The sequence below is a fragment of the Zalophus californianus genome, chromosome 14, assembly GCF_009762305.2.
Source record: "Zalophus californianus isolate mZalCal1 chromosome 14, mZalCal1.pri.v2, whole genome shotgun sequence".
In the NCBI taxonomy this organism is placed as follows: domain Eukaryota; kingdom Metazoa; phylum Chordata; class Mammalia; order Carnivora; family Otariidae; genus Zalophus; species Zalophus californianus.
In genome coordinates this window covers 34677708-34695146 of record NC_045608.1, presented here as the reverse complement: position 1 = coordinate 34695146, position 17439 = coordinate 34677708, and the positions used below count along the sequence as shown (strand labels likewise).

Sequence of the window (17439 nt, the reverse complement as noted above, 5' to 3'; positions counted from 1 at the left end):
ACATTTCCAAGCTTTGTTCACTAGTGCCCAAGGGGCACTGATCTAAATGCATAAATTCACTTATGTTATTGGGACACTTGAATGGCACAGTCGGTTAAATGTCTGCCTTCGGTTCAGGTCATGATCCTGGAGTCCCCAGATTGAGCCCCACATTGCATCAGGCTCCCTGCTCAGCAGGGAGCCTGCTTCTCCCTCTGCCCCTCCCCCTGCTCTTCCTCAAGTAAATAAATAAAATCTTTAAAAAAATTTTCACTTATGTTATTTACATGCTTAAAGTAATGTCTGTAAGCATTTTTGTCACCATGAGGCAGATAAAGAAAATAGTTTAGTGACTCTCAGACTCGGGGCAGAACCCACCTGTTTCAATATGAGACAATTCAGTTTCCTCATGTCATATATGTAGTTAGGTTCCCTTTGTAAATGGATTTTGAGACATTTGTTATAATGCACATCATTGACATGTTTCAAAATAACCATGACAAAGGTATAGCAAAGTTGTTTGTGGGAATGCTCAGGGGCTTTTAATTTATATTGTATTTTCCTCAAATAATTTTGTGGTATGGTTTCCTAAACACAGTGGGATGCCTATAGTTGGATTTTCTTGCATTGCTAGTTCAAATTTTCCCCAGATCATAGTGTGAAGCCTGATATTTACTCTGTTTGGGCAGAGTCTCACACCAACGGAAATCTTGTAGAATGTGTGATAATAAAACAAGCACATTATAGACTTGAATTTAATGATGTTTTTTGTTTTCACAGCACCTTTTCTTTTGGTAGTGGTAACTGTGATTTATAAATATTGAACCCTTTTCATTTCGGTGCCAAAGATATTTAGGGCTCAGGGGCAAACAGACCCATTAAGTCTGTAATTCCAATAAACCTTTAAATGTCATCGAGGAACAAAGTACTTCAGTTCTCCTGTGGAAAGGGTGTTGCAGAGACAGAACTGAAGTGATGCATGGGAGCTCTCCACGGAGCTTACTGGAAGCTCTGGGGGTGATGTGCAGTTTTTTGACCTTGAGTCCTTAGTCTGGCCAATTCAGGTTCCTCAGAAGCAGTGGCGCGACTGAGTGATTGGGGTATTCTGCCCATTGCTTTGTCATAAATCCCATGCAGAGGAGGGGAATGGGAGTGTGTATCCTCTTACCCTTAGCCAAAGCTTTAAAAAAATACTTGGTAGGTTAATATGGAATTTGTGCTGCCTTTCTGTGGGGTTTCTTTGGAATTAGGTACAGACTGCAGAGCTTCGAGGATTGGGATGTGCTTGACAGAGCATATTCCTTTGTGTCAACTCCTGTTCTGCTTTCTCTTCTGGGTGGATCCAGGGTTTGGGGAAGGCCAGGTGGTGCCATCGAGGAGTCCTGGCTGGGATGTGGGGACCTGGCCAGCTGACACAGGCGTGGTGGTGAGGCCCTGGGCCAGGTGCCCTACAGCCGCAGGAAATGGAAATTGTCTCCTCCGTGACCTCATCTCTTCAGCAGCAGCACACACTTCCTCTAGACATTTCTTCCCCATCTGCCCCGAAGTGGAACTAATAAGCAGGCACACGCAACACAGCCCCAAATCACTAGTCACTGTTCTCTGCACTTGTCTGTAGTTTTTCTCACAAGGCCATCTCGTGCACGCGGAGGGGCATGTCCAGTGTCCTTGATGGTGCTCTTGGCTTCCTGTACCTTTGGGGTCCAAAGATCAAGCCATTTGCCATCGCATGGTTCTGCCCGTTCCTCTCTTTGCTGTTTCTCTCCCTCCATAAAACCTGGCTGACCTTCACAGTCCTCCTAAATTCCTAACTTAACTCCCTATCAATGTGTAAGCACTTAGACTTTTTAGAAGTGCGTAAGGCTCAAAGTCTAAACACTTAAATAAGTGGATGACTGAAACAAACAAATAAATGCAAAAAAAAACCCTTGCCATGTGGCTTCTCTCTGAGTCCTAGACTAGAGGCAGATGCTGAAATGATCATTTCCATAGTTCACATGATGGGCAAATCATATTCTGCCTCTTTGACATTTGGTTGGCATGAAATGAAAGCTTAAGAGATTCCTCTCTGTGCCACAAGTTATTTAATTTATAGTGGTTTTGGGGTGCCATTTCTAATTTTTATAAATAATACTTCCATGAATTTTTTGTGCTTATTTTTTTTTACATTCCTAGGAATGGAATTTCTGAGTCTGTGATTCTTGGTCTAGCTTGTCATTTCCTTTCCATAGGAAGCATGTTGGCTTATAATGTACTTCGTGAGTTTGGAGAGGAGGAGACAGTAGGAGCGTGTTGACTGTTGGGAAGAGTAGGGCAACGGCAGAAGACAGCCGTTTGTCCTGGGAACACTCATTGCTTGAGTCATACTCATTGTCTGCAGAGCTGGGTTGCAAAGATTTTGAGGCCCTTTTCAGGTTCAATAAAATAACATATCCTCAACTGATTAGTGATGTCTTCCACGAGAGCAGGATTATGTAGGGTGGTATATTTGCCTAGGACCTACCGTTTTTTATGGTGAGAGGTAGGAACGCCTCCTTGAAGCCTGTCACAGTCGTCCAGGAGGGAAGGGATCATCAAGGGATGCCCTGCGTTTTACAGGACAGCCACTGCATTTTGTGGTTTGTGATTTCATAATCACAGATTTACACGTGATTAATAAAAGTGACCGTTCGAACAGCAGAGATTGTCATGTCAGAATAAGTGGTGGTTCTTGGAGGATTGCATTATTAGCCCCAGATAGTGACTTATATGGGAGGAATATCATCGAAGGCATCCATTTCCCCGTAAGTAGATGGAACCGATCGCTGGGCCTTGTGGATCTGATGCCAAACCACACAAATGAGAATACAGTAACACATTGATTACCCCCAGGGATGATTCTACTGAACTTTATTCCTGGTTTGTGGAATCAGAATTGGTTTTATTCTAGTGCCTCCCCAGTAGCTAGTAGTATGTCCGCCTTTCATTACAAGCAAAACCCCAGCAGATCTCTTTTGAGGACACACGGTGCTACAGTGGAAGGCAGTGATACAGGAATACAAGTACTCCTTGGGAGTTCTAGAAAATGGACTTTGGGGGGAAGAAATTTACATTTGGCAGGGAGGTTGGTTTAACCTGGTGAGAGCCTTCAGAGGATTTCACTGGCACTCAGAAAATTAGGTTCTGACTCTACCAGCCAGCTGTGTGACCCTGAGGAAGTCCCACAGCTTCCTCTTTTGAAAAATGAGGAGCCTGGACAAGATGGACTATGCTAGTCTCATAATCTTGTGGAACGGAAAACTATCTGCAGAGATGAGTTTCCTTCCGTCCCTGTGAGCCCACCAAAAATAAAATGGCCTTTTAGAGAATGGTGGGCAGCTGCGGCCCGCCCCCCCTTCCTCTCTTTCCTCACAGACGCCTTTCTTTACCCAGTGGGCTTTCAGCTTTTCCTGCTTCAACCCTGTAGGTTTTCGCGGGCGCGAGGCCTGACTCAGCGGCGCTTCCCTCTTGTGTCTGTGTGTCACCAGGCGAACAGTTTCCTGCAGGAAGAGGAACTCACCAAGGCAGGCGATTGGGGGGGGGGGGGGAAGCGCTCCGTCTCCTGGCGGGTGGCGGGCTCCCTCCCAATCCTTGAGCAGGGCCTTCCCCTGGTGGCCGGCGGGGGACAGCCCCCCCCCCCCCCCCCCCCCCCCCGCCACAGGTCGTTTCTGGAACCGTGCAAAGCCACGGACCACAGAAGATTATTTGAAGCAGTTCTTTGTGAAGAATACTGTCATTTCTGAGACAGACTTAAACTTTGCATCTCCTTTTGTTTTTTAATCTTTTTTTTTCCTGTCAAATATACGAGAGAGAGAAAGAGAAACTTCAAGAGTGAAATGGTAAAAAGAAAAGAGACACAGCGGGGTTTGAATGAAGAATGAATTGTTCAGTCTAAATTTGAGCAGCCTTGCTGTTTTAACTATTCAGAAAAGCTGGTATTTCAAGCCCAAGTTATCTGTGGAAGATGATGAGTAGAGAGGAATTATTTCCAGATGGCTTTTGAATGTTTCATCCTCAAGGGCATTTTGAGGATGGGCCTTGGTGGATCTGTTGGGCTGTTTTGGGGATCTGGAGCCGGGTGTTCTGAGTGGAGCCCTTGGGTAGGGCGAAAGGAGAGACCCAGAATGTGCTTCCTAGAGCAGAGTCCTCATCATGAGGTGCACGGTCTCGCCAAAGTCTGCATACCAGGGGCCCCTCACTCGCAGAGAGTAAGAGCCATGGTGCTAGCAGGGGAAGGGGCTCTGGGCACTGCTGGGAACGGCAGGTGTTCCAGAGGGCTGATTTCTAAGCTTGGAAGCAGGGGGAGCCTGGGTGTAAGCCAAAAGGACATAAAAGAGGGCCCGAAAGGGACAAAACTCGGGAGGCGTGTATTTGTGTGCTGAGCCCTGGGCAGAGCAGCCCTGCCCGCCTGTGGGTGCGGGTACTCCCTCCTCCAGGCGCCTCTCCCAGCTGTGGAAGTGGAGGGGAGCGCTCTATGTCCTGTGGGTCTGGGTTTGCCCGCTGCAGGTGTGGGAAGGGCAGGGCTTGCTGACTGCCTGCTGGCCCAGTGGTGAGCCCGAGAGAGAGAGCATTTCTACACTGGGGATGAGACAGACGCTCATGTCAGCCCTGCCTTCCCATCTCAGGGGTGTCTTCTGGGGGTGCACAGACAACAAAGATGAATCGTTTAGCATTTCTTGTGGGATAATGAACTTGAGAGCTTCCTATGGGAGGAGTTGCACACTATGAGCTCTGTGACATAAAAATATGTGAAAGTACACATCGGTCCTCACCCTGCCCACCTGGCCATTTGCAGAGAGCAGTTCACCTTGCAAGAGCACGTCTTCCTCCTCTTCAAGGGTAGGGCAGCATTGTCCTTTGGTTTTTACGTTCTCTGGGTGTTGTGTGGGCTAAAGGGTGACATGGGCTGCTCATCCATGGGGCCAGGGGACAGAGGGAGTTCAAAGCAACTGAGATAAAAAGAACTGAGTTGTGGGGTTTGGGGAACTATGAGACACATTAGCTGGAATACATCCTGAAGGTTCGGCTCAGAAATAGCAGCGGCATATTGATCTGGAATCCGAGAGCTAGTGTTTTAATTCTGTTGCCACCTCTTTGAACTCTGCACATCGATGTGCACGCTGCAGATAAAAGGCCTTTGGTGCTTTTGTTTCATTATGGCTCACAACCAGTGAAGGCCACTCTCCCTGGGATAGGAGACCTTCTGGAGAATGATGTTCTGATGAGTGTCACCAGCCGGGGCCCCTATTGCTCCACATTTGCAGGAACTGTCCTCTAAGCATGGGGGCCGGGGAGAGGGGGCGCCGGTGCAGCGTGAGAAGGGATAAAAAGAATTCAGATTGCCAGTTGATATTTCAAATCTAATTTTGTATTTCAGTGTAAAGAAAAGCACATTTCTCTTTTTCAACATTTCCTCCTTGATCTTTAGGCTTTTAGACACCTTTAACAGAAGAGAACCATATCAGTATTTTTTTCTTCTTGGGCTATGTCGTTTCCTGTTCACATATAGATTGCATGATCCTTTCCGATGAGCATGTGTCGAGGATGACATCTCTGTGTCAATCGTTTGTGAATCCTGTGTCTCCTTGCCTTGCCACCCCTCTAGCAACTAGCTCAAAGCAGAGCTAGTTGCTTTGTTCTAGTACATTCTACTTCCTGGGCAGTTTCCTGATTTTACCTTATACCTCTTCCTTTGAAATTTCCATTTCTACCATCATATTTTTTCATTTCTAAGGTCAGTCTTATTCATTGAATAATCTTCTAAAATAGTATCCTGCTCTTTTTTTGTATGGGTATAAACATTTGGTATTTCTTAGCTGAGTGTTTATTTTTGATAGATTAAAATGTGCCCCAAAAGGTCTGTTAGCACTGGAACTTGTAGGCTGTTGCAACATGGCTTTTAGCTGGGGGATTGCATGTGTCAGGGTCTGCAGGATCTTCCCTCTTATTCAGAGGGGACTCTGCACTTCTTCTGTCTGGCTTCACACGGGGCAACGTGTGAGCTGCATCTCAAGGCCCCAAGCCTAGCCCTGTCTGATACAGGTTTCCTGGAGATTCAATTTCCACCTTTTCTTGAAATGCAGAAGAGTCCATCCTCTGGTTTTGTGGCCAGGGGCACCAAGCGTATTTTTCTGTGCAGCCTTTCAACAGTTACTGCTGCTTTCAGCCTTGTTCTCCAATTCTTGACGTGTTCAGGGATTCTGTGGCATGAATTGTCTTGCTTCTCCATGGCTCTCCTCCCTGGTGGCCCTCAAGGTTCCAGCTTCTTCTTTCCCAGTGACTGACTACTAGGCCACATGCTTTTCATTGACATCACTTGTCTGGTGTCTCATCTCCTATCTGTTTGACCTTATGAATTTGTGTCTTTTATTCCTTAAGCCATTTGACAAAGTTGTTTGGAGGGAGTGGATAGAAATGCATGTATTTGCCAAATGGCCAACAGACACATGAAAAAGTGCTCAACATCGCTCGGCATCAGGGAAATCCAAATCAAAACCTCAATGAGATACCACCTCACACCCGTCAGAATGGCTAAAATTAACAAGTCAGGAAACGACAGATGTTGGCGGGGATGTGGAGAAAGGGGAACCCTCCTACACTGTTGGTGGGACTGCAAGCTGGAGCAGCCACTCTGGAAAACAGTATGGAGGTTCCTCAAACAGTTGAAGATAGAGCTACCACACGATCCAGCAATTGCACTACTGGGTATTTACCCCAAAGATACAAATATAGGGATCCAAAGGGATATATGTGCACCCCGATGTTTATGGCAGCAATGTCCACAATAGCCAAACTGTGGAAAGAGCCAAGATGTCCATCAACAGATGAATGGCTAAAGAAGAGGTGGTATATATACACAATGGAATATTATGCAGCCATCAAAAGGAATGAGATCTTGCCATTTGCAACGACGTGGATGGAACTGGAGGGTGTTATGCTGAGTGAAATAAGTCAATCAGAGAAAGACATGTATCCTATGACCTCACTGATATGAGGAATTCTTAATCTCAGGAAACAAACTGAGGGTTGCTGGAGTGGTGGGGGGTGGGAGGGATGGGGTGGCTGGGTGATAGACATTGGGGAGTGTATGTGCTACGGTGAGCACTGTGAATTGTGCAAGACTGTTGAATCACAGATCTGTACCTCTGAAACAAACAATACATTGTATGTTAAAAAGAAGAAGAAGAAGAAGATAGCAGGAGGGGAAGAATGAAGGGGCGGAAATCAGAGGGGGAGCCGAACCATGAGTGATGATGGACTCTGAAAAATAAACTGAGGGTTCTAGAGGGGAGGAGGGGTAGGAGGATGGGTTAGCCTGGTGATGGGCATTAAAGAGGGCACGTTCTGCATGGAGCACTGGGTGTTATATGCAAACAATAAATCATGGAACACTAACAATAAATAAATAAATAAATCATTAAAAAAAAGAAATGCATGTATTTGATTTCCAATGTATAGTAGACCTCTATCCTAATCAGCTTTAAAGAATTATTTAACAGAAAGAGCATTGAGATGAGACCTTTTTATAATTAAGCAGAACTGAAGAGCAAATGTTAGAAATGCAGACATTAGAATTCATAAGTCTTACTGGGTGATACCTAGAAAAATAGATTACATAGTTTTTGAGTGCTAAGGTTTTGAACAAAAGCAGTTCTATCTCTACCAAAACAATGCAGTGTGTTACCATACTTCTCCTCTAGACCCCTTGAAAATTTTTCGAATTTCTGGAGACACATATATTGTGAACATGTGATTTCTAGGTTAATTATTGTATATATGTGGGCCATGTTTCTAAAGCTTATTTTTACCATAGTTCTTTCCTTTCTACGAAAGCAGTACAATTTCCTTGTAGAAAATACTGGTAAGAAATAGAAGAAAATATCCTCTCCTACTCCTACCAATGAGAAGTAACTTCTCCTGTCATCTGGTTCTATGTTTATACTAGGTTAGAACTGATACCCTTGGTCTTCATGGCTGTGTATCCTCATTCTTTTCCAGGATACTGGGGTTGGGAAATCAAGCATCGTGTGTCGATTTGTGCAGGATCACTTTGACCACAACATCAGCCCAACCATTGGGTAAGTTCCTGTATGTTCTTCTCTTTCACATTTCTTCCTTCCAAAACACCAAGAGGTCACTTTGTGCCTGAGCCTTCAAGCTGTTTTCACCCGAGCCAGTGAGAATCTATCCCGACTGTAAAGACTTTGTGACAGAAATGCAGTGACTTTTAGGCAGGATGTCTGGGCTTACTGTCCCTGTTAATAATTCTTTTTTCCTAGCTGACTGTCCTCTTGGGCTTCAGCCTAAGACCATCTCCTTGATCTCCAAGAGCATTACTCTGCAAATCACGTCGGCTTTATTTCCAGATGGAAGATGAGACACAGGACAAATCCCTGAAGGTCGAGCTTTAAGTTGCCTGCCAGTAAACCTGGAAATACTGTCCACTCACACAGCACAGTTGTCCAGAGACTGTGGGGCAGATGGCTTTTCCTTTCTAGATTAATTGAGTGTTAGCATTTCCATTCTTATGCTTGGGGAGGGGAGGTGGACTGTTCACTTCTGAGACCCAAACCTTAGAATATAGGGACATTTTCCTATTCCATTTTCCCCTTTCCTACAGATGCTTTTGCCAGATGTGCTTTGCTGTGCCATTTGGCAGGTGCTTGCTTTTTCACTGTCTTAGAACTTGGCCTCACTAAATTTTCTCCCTGAAGATATCATGCTCTTTGCAGAGAGCAAAGGTTTTATTTTCTTCAGAAGGGAAAGAATGTGTGTCTGTATTTTGGCCACACTGTAGGATTGATTGATGAGCACAGGGGTGATTGTCTCTATCACTTGTAAGTGGAGAAGATTCATAGCAGGGCATAAGTAGATGCTCCAGCAGTTGGTTGATAGGCCAGTGGCTGGAGTGGGGTAGGTGAGAAAATCACTACATTTTGTAGTTAAAAGTGGCTTAAAGAAACATGTTCATGGGCACCTGGGTGGCTCAGTTGGTTGGGCGACTGCCTTCGGCTCAGGTCATGATCCTGGAGTCCCAGGATCGAGTCCTGCATCAGGCTCCCTGCTCGTTGGGCAGTCTGCTTCTCCCTCTGACTCTTCCCCCTCTCATGTGCTCTCTCTCTCATTCTCTCTCTCAAATAAATAAATAAAATCTTAAAAAAAAAAGAAACATGTGCACAAAAAATATGCATCAAGAACAAGTTAGCTGTGTCCATTTCATGGATGCTGGATCAGACAGGGGAAGTAGCAGCAGTTGGAGTATTCTCATTTTGTATTGGTTCCTGGAGCACTAATTTCCTGTAGTGTGACGTGAAGAGGATCAGATGATATACTATATGCGGTGGGTTGAGTTATAAGAGAGGACCCCCGAGTTTAGGGAACCCAAATCTTTTATAATGGGCAGTAAACATGTCTGTGCTTTGCTCCAGAGGGAGACCTTGTTTCTCCCTTCCAAGACTATTTGCCTCTAAGAGGTGGATCTTTTGGGTCACAGCATCTTGGTTGAAGCAAGTCATAATGCCAGTCCAGATTCAAGGGAGGGGAAATAAATCACACCTCATGGTGGGAGGCGATCATTCAGAGGGGGAGCCGTATGGATCATTGGTACCCGTTTTGGAGACAATCAGTCAAACCCTGTTGACCCTGCTTTGTCTAAGAAATGCATTGTAGTGGTTTTGGGCTTTTAAAAAATTATGTGTTATATTCTTTATATTGCATAGATATATTATTATTATGTATATGTATTATATATATATATGTATATATAAACAGAGTTTCCACTCTCTGTATGTTATCTTCCTTTTTTTTGTAAACCTAATACTTCTCCAAAAATAGTCCATTAATTAAAAAATTATGTATTCATTCCTCAAATTATAATGCTCATTATGAAAAATTCAGACCATACATAAAAATGTAAAATAAAAATTGAAGTCAGAGGATTTTACTAGCTCTCTGATCCCATTTTCTTCAATTTACATCACCAATATTTAGAGTCCAAAGTACATACTTAACATGCTTTTTATAAGTATTTTCTATGTTTATGCAGGTGTACAAATATATAATTTCTAAAACCAAAAATGGCATCATATTCTACCTGCCATGCCACAACATGCATTCTCCATCCTCTGCCTTATTTTTCTTTCGTGAATACGAATTTCTTAGAAGACAAAATAAAAGGAACACTTTACTGTATATTTCCTTGACAGAGTCAAGAGTAAAGTCTAATTTTTCTGATTATAAAAGTTCATATTCACTCTAAAAAACAGAATTTATAAAAATTGGAATCATAATATACATACAGTTTTTTATCCTGTTTTCTTCTTAATATATTTTGAACATTTTCTTATAATGTCACATAATCTTTAGAAACATGGTGGGAATACTATTTTCTCTTTTTATAAAAGTATTATATCCTAATAAAAAATTGAAAATGAAGAAAACTGTGAAGAAAATATAAAAACCACCTATAATCTGGGGCTCCAGGGTGGCTCAGTTGGTTAAATGTCTGCCTTGGGCTCAGATCATGATCCTGGGGCTGGGATGGAGCCCCGCTTTGGGGAGGCTGCTTCTCCCTCTCCCCCCTGCTTATGCTCTATCTCTTGCTATCTCTCTCAAATAAATAAACAAAATCTTAATAAGAAAAAACAAACTGCCCATAATCTGCCTTCTGGAGTAGCTACCATAAATATCTAGTATATCTTCTTCCAGAGTTTTTGCTATGTGTATATAAAATCTTTAGTAATTCAACATTATATTATGAATTCCATGTCACTAAATGTTCTTTAAAAACAAGGATTTTCCCCCCTGTTTTATGGAGATATAATTGACATATATCATTATATAAAAAAGCAATGATTTTGGGGGCACCTGGGTGGCTCGGTCAGTTAAGTGTCTGACTCTTGGTTTCAACTCAGGTCATGATCTCAGGGTCATGGGATTAAGCCCCGTGTTGGGCTCTGCATTCAGCGTGGAGTCTGCTTGTCCCTTTCCCTCTGCTCCTCCCCTGCCCTCTCTCTCCTCAATCTCTCTCTCTCAAATAAATAAATAAAAACTTTTTTTTAAAAGCAATGATTTTTAATGGCTCTATTTTCCATTTAAGTCATTGAGGTTTTTTATAATTTTTTTGTTTACTTTTTAAATAATGTATGATGTATATCCTGGGGCATAAATATTTGCACGTACCTCTGATTATTTCATTGGGTTAAATTCACAGCATTGGAATAATTCAGTCAAAGAATATGAACATATTTAAGGCTCTTGATGGATATTGCCAAATTGTTTTTCAGAAATGTTGTCCTTATTTTTCTGTACACTTACTAGCTTTAGGTCTTGAAACATTTTTGTAGGTATGATTTTGAATTGTTCTTTTCCACTAAGCTTCAAACTTAAGCATTTTCTCATACCTTAAAATTTCTTCATAAACATAATGTTAAGTGACTGTAAATTCTGTGCTGTTCTGCTTTCTGTCTACATTCCTCACTTTTCTTCTGGAGTCAAGGTTGGGATGGGCTCTTCCATTCTTATCTGTTGTCCTTTCCTGATACAGTTCAATTGCCCAATTAAAAAACCCACTCAAAATTTATCCTCTCTTATGATTTTGAAAAAAGTTGTTTCCAGACTCCAGCTTCAGAAAACTAAAGCTAGCAGGAACAAACGTATTTCTTGGAAGGTGTTATATACAGACTGCAGTGCTCATCCTCCAGCTGCTGGGTTCAGTGCACTGGGACTCTTGCTTGTAGATGAGGTTTGTTTAGCCTGCACAGTGCTTTAAAATTTTTAAGCCAGTAATGGAGAATCAGGAGATTTTTACATAATAAACCTGCATTTCTGGCTTCTTTTAAAAAAAATCAGTAGACTTGGCTTAGGGGGTGCACATGCCCACATGGCAGGAGCCAGCTGGACCCGAGCCTTGGGTGCTCTGTGTGGGTGGGCGGGCTCTCTCCTTTCCACAGTGCTCCCGCTGTTTACTGTTACTATTATTTTTATCACTATGACTTTTACACCTAGTCCGCTTGGCTCATTTATATGGTTGCTGCCTGGTCCCGTAGACATTTGAGTTCAGGCCCCAGGCCCAGAGCCTTTTTCACTGTAATGCTGCTGACTCCAAGAATCAGAGCAGCGAGGTGACTTTTTGAGGCACACACAGCCATGAGCGGCGAACTGATGACTCAGACCAAGTGAGTCCACTTTCAGAGTCCACCCTTGTTCTTCCCACTGTGATCAAACTGCCACTGGGGAAAGGCCACGGCCTGTAAAATATCATTGTTTCAGCATCGAAAGAGTTCATTCTTATCATCTTCTGTGACTCATAATGAAAAATCTTGGCTTTGCTATTCAAGCAGATTGTGTTGACATCTTGAACATATATGTGTGTGTGTGTGTGTGTGTGTGTGTGTATGTGTGTGTCCCTTTCTGTTTCGACTTTTACAAGGTAATTGTGTTACTTCTATGCCAGATTTTGGTTCCCACAGATAACGAAGTCAGTTCAGCATTGCCAAGGCTCCCCCGCTCCACCACTCTGGAAGGTAATCTGTAGAGAGGAAAAGATGCTTGAGGTTCTTAAGATTGAATGTTAGCAAAAGTGTTAAAAAAAAAAAAAAAACCCAAACAACCAAAAGAACAAGGATTGTCAGTCGTCATTTCAAATATTAGTCGTCTTTTTTTCTAGTGGCAGGAAATGAGGAACAGAGAGGGGTGTGTACATGAGTGTGTGTGTATGTGTGTGTGTGTGTGTGTGTGTGTGTGTGTGTGTGTATGTGATCTGCATGACGACTATACTAAAGCTGTTCCTCGCAGACTTACTGTGTATCAAGCAGGAATTTCACAGGTATCATTCCCTCATTTGACCCTACAACAGCCCCCAGATACTGGTTCTGTTTCTCAGATTAGGAAACTGAGGGGCTATCTAAACACTCATTCTACCTTGCTGGAAGCGAGGGCAGGCCTCTGCATTTTGTTCCTGACTGTGCTGATAGACTCTTTGACCATGGACAAGGCAGTCTTTCGGGACTCAGATTTCCACCCCCTTATCTGTAGAGTGAAGAGGTTGGCCTGGATATTTCATATTTTTTTCCATCTCTAAAAGTCTCTGGTTCTAAGATTTTAAAGGCATGAACTTAGTTTTCTAAGCCTGAGAACTTTTTAAGGGCAGGGTTGATATGTTATTTATCCTAGTGCCTAGAATTTATTGGGAACAAATGAAAATCTGGCCTATATCAAAGTAAAAACAAAACCAAAGGTGTTTATGGAAAAATTCTCTAAACAAAGTTAAAGGCCAAAGGTTAAACCAGAAAAAATATTATTTAAAATATACTATTACAAAAGGTTAGTGTAAAATACTCAAGTGAATAAGAAAAACCAAAAAGTGGGCAAAGGTCACAAATTAAATATTTACTAAAGAAAAATGCAAGTGAACAATAAACACTAAAATGACATTCAAAGTTATAAGAAGCATAATAAAAATGGGAACGACATATCATTTCTCCTTATCATACTGGAAAAGATTTGAAAGATCAGGATTGGCTGGGGAGAAGGTCATCTCCTACATTGGGTGTGTAGGTCATCTTCTACATTGGGTGTCATCTCCTACATGGGTGTGTAGGTTGGTCCCACCCAGAGTGGCATGTCTGTTTCTAAGGAAATAGTTGTATAAGGACACAAAAATATAAGTACAAAGATACTCATTTAGGGGCGCCTGGGTGGCTCAGTTGGTTAAGCGACTGCCTTCGGCTCAGGTCATGATCCTGGAGTCCCGGGATCGAGTCCCACATCGGGCTCCCTGCTCGGCAGGGAGTCTGCTTCTCCCTCTGACCCTCTTCCCTCTCGTGCTCTCTATCTCTCATTCTCTCTCAAATAAATAAATAAATAAAATCTTTAAAAAAAAAAGATACTCATTTAATCATCATCATAATAGTGGAAAATAGGTGACCAAAATGCCCATCAGTGGGGTAGTGAATAAAGCCATAACATGGTGTAGAATATTTAGTCATTTTAGATGTTGTTGATCTGTATTCACAGAAATGGAAAGATATCCATGATACATCGAGTGGAGGGAAAACAAAATGAATGTAGAGTATGATCAATTACGGATGTAAACACTGTATAAACATAATTTGGAAGGATATATACCAACTTATTAGCAGTGATTGTGGCTCGGTGGTGACATGACGATTGATTTCTATTTCCTCCTTTGCTTTCATTTTTTGAATTTCTTTTTTGGGATGTCCGTATATTGCTTTTGTAATGGGAAAAGTAATAAAGACATTTCCATTTATGGAATATATTTACTCCTATCAGTAGTCTGTGTATATTTTAAGCACTTTAAAAGAAATAAATTGGCATGGGACAGTTGTGGTTTTGATAATATTGGGTCATATCACTTAGAAAACTGCTTAGAATTTCCATTTAGTGCAATCGTAGGTTGATAAATAGAACTGTTAACTTTTGGGGTTGTACGAGTATATTGTGAGGGTTGTGTGGGAATTGCAGGGACATATGTTTTTCTACTTGGGACTTGTGTAGTTTGCCTCTTAGTTTTGGGGAAAAGTAGGAGAAGTTGAGGAAACATTACTGGGATGGGTGCTGAGTGATGTAGGGCTGTACTGTGTGCTGGATGGTGGGTCAGCTGGGCTATAGGAAACAGGGTAGACAGCCTGATACCTTACCCCTAAAAACTCTACTGTGCCTCTCCTGAGAATAAGAACATAGTGAGGATACCATTATCACACCTAGAAAATTAATTTTTAAAAAATATTTTATTTATTTGAGAGAGAGAGAGAGGAAGAGAGAGGGTGGGGGAGGAGCAGAGGGAAAGGGACAAGCAGACTCCACGCTGAGTGTGGAGCCCAATGAGGGGCTTGATCCCCAACCCTGAGATCATGACCTGTGCTGAAACCAAGAGTCAGACTCTTAACCGACTGAGCCACCCAGGTGCCCCTAGAAAATTAATTTTGATTCAATGATAGTATCTGACATATAGTCTCAATTTAAATTTCCCCAGTTGTCCTCAAAATGTCATCTAAAGATTTTTCCCTCCTAATTCCAGATGTATCCAAGGGGCATTTGGTTGTTTTATCTCTTCTCTCTTAATTTAGCTTCTAAAACAATCTTCCTGCCTTTTGTTTTGTTTGCTTTTCATGACTTTGACTTACTTGAAGCATTCGGGCCAGTTGTCTCGTAGAATGCTCTACATTCTGGATTTGCCTGATCTGTTTCTTATGATTACATTCAGGTGAACTGGTTTTGGCCAGAATGCTGCAGAGATGATGTATGTGCTTCTTATTCCATCACATGAGGAGGCTTATCATGTCTGGTTGTCCCACTGTTGGGGAGACCCACTAGTTTTTAATGAATGGGAAGCTTTATCTCACAGAAAAAAGAAGTCAAGGGTATAAACTTTCCAACGTATTGTATATTTACGTCTTTCATGAACACAAAGAAAATGTTTATTAACAGGAAATATACAAAAAAGAAGGAAGTGTCAAGTGTTTCACTATCTACTGAGAGTTTCAAATCCTTTTCTTTTTTTTTTCTTAATGGAGAAAACGTAAATATTTGGTAAACCACCAACCTTTATCCCTGCATGTATAAAAGCAGGGTGGGAATGAGATATGGTATTCTATTAGTTGCTACTAGGTTGGATGCATAGCATGGGTGCATATGGAAGGCAGTTTTCTGTGTGTGCCATCACAAGGCCCACACTGTGATGTGGGCTGCCCTGTCCATCCTTCATTGTTGTAATAATATGTTTTTAAAATCTTAGGTTTTATTTTCTTTCCTGAGATTTGGGGCTATTATCTTAGAACAATTGAGCATACTATCTTAGGACAGTGTTTTTGGAAGCACAGTGCTTTGAATTCATTCTTGGCTTTTTAAAAAATTTTTCCTTCCCTAAACCTCCAGTTGGACTAACAAAAAATGCAGAATATTTTCTTCTGGCTGACAGGACTCTAGCAGCCCTTCTTTCCTCTTAGTGGTCCGCCAGGAGGGAGCTTTTGGAGTCTTGCTGAGGCAAGATGAACTTGTGTGAAACAGGAGTCTTTGTGAAGACTGTAGGGGCGCCTGGTAACATGGAGATTTTGATTCTCTTTTTCAGGGCATCTTTTATGACCAAAACTGTGCCTTGTGGAAATGAGCTTCATAAGTTCCTCATCTGGGACACTGCTGGGCAGGAACGGGTAAGTGTACGGGTTGTTGGCTTGCTAAGGAAAATACTGAGCCCGGTTCCCGAAGGTTTCTTTGTATTTGGCAAGACTCTTGGTTGCAAGTGACAGAAACCCAGCTTCAGTGATTTAATCAAAAAGGAAATGGGTTCTTCCACTGTGTGAAAAATGTATGGGGTGGCCCTCTTGAGATAGGGCCAAGTTCATCAAGTCCCCCAAATGTATTGTCAGAGGCACCCGGCTCTATTCCTGTTTCTCTCCTTGCTTCCCTCTAGACTGGCTTCATTTTTAGGCAGACTCACTTCCTTCCCTTCCCCAGGGGTGGCAAGGATGGCTCCATCAGTGACTCCAGGCCTGCATTCTGCCACCTGAGCAGTCCCATGGATGACGGTACCTCTTTTCCGCGAGTTGTGCCCCGTGTCTCAGCACCTGGTTTGGTCATGTGTCCCACTCCTGAACTTGACACTGTGTAGTAGCGTTCACGGGGGATTTGGCACTCTTATTTGTAGGGCCTGGTAATACACTTTACCCCTAAAGGTAGGGGCTGCCATCAGCCACATTGGTTGGAAGGCTGGTAGGCTTAGTTACCCAAGGAAAACATGGGTTCTCTTACTGGAAAATGGGGCAATGGACGTTGGGTTAGCAGAAAGAGCCAATGACTTGTCTCATTCTTCATTCCTTTTATTTGCCAAAAATATTGATGGGGAAGATTATTTAAGAAGCTCGTGTTTTTAGATTTCAAAAAGTGAAATAATACCAGCACAGACTGACTATAACAGGATATTCGTGTAATCACTAGCGTGTATATTATCAAAGTCGAAAGGGGTGGGCAGGATAAGTGACACACAGGGATAACAACTAGCTTGTCTTCACTGGGGGCTTCCAGCCTGCTCAAAACTGTCATCAGAGCTAATGATTATGGAGTAAAATAGGTTGAGCTTCCCCTTGTCTGATCCAAGCTCACGTGTCACCTTCTCCACTTACCCTATTCAAATGTCAACACTACCCCTTCTTCCGTCCCGGCTCCACTCACTTCCTTTTTCTCCATAGCTCTTACCCCCTTCTAATATGTTATTGAATTCCATTATTGATTCTCTCTCTCTCAAAGGAAGAGAATCCAGGGTTCAGGATAATGCATGCTTTTCCTTATCAGCTCCTAACAAGTCAAGTGTGTGTTTCTGTAACTTTCATTTTATACAAGTCCCCATTCTAGCAGTTGTAGATTAAGGCTACTGGGGTTTTAAAGATGTCTTTCTTCTTAATCAGGACAAATCTTCTGGCC

General features: G+C 42.5%; 1 protein-coding gene across 1 annotated transcript in view; it reads left to right on the top strand.

Moving 5' to 3' along the window:
• Window positions 1-17439, top strand: part of RAB31 (RAB31, member RAS oncogene family) — a 133650-nt gene that overhangs the window by 46946 nt on the left and 69265 nt on the right. The window contains exons 2-3 of the mRNA XM_027576517.2: window positions 7996-8075; window positions 16091-16172. Of these exons, the coding sequence (XP_027432318.1) occupies window positions 7996-8075; window positions 16091-16172 (162 nt within the window). The remainder of the gene's footprint in view (window positions 1-7995; window positions 8076-16090; window positions 16173-17439) is intronic.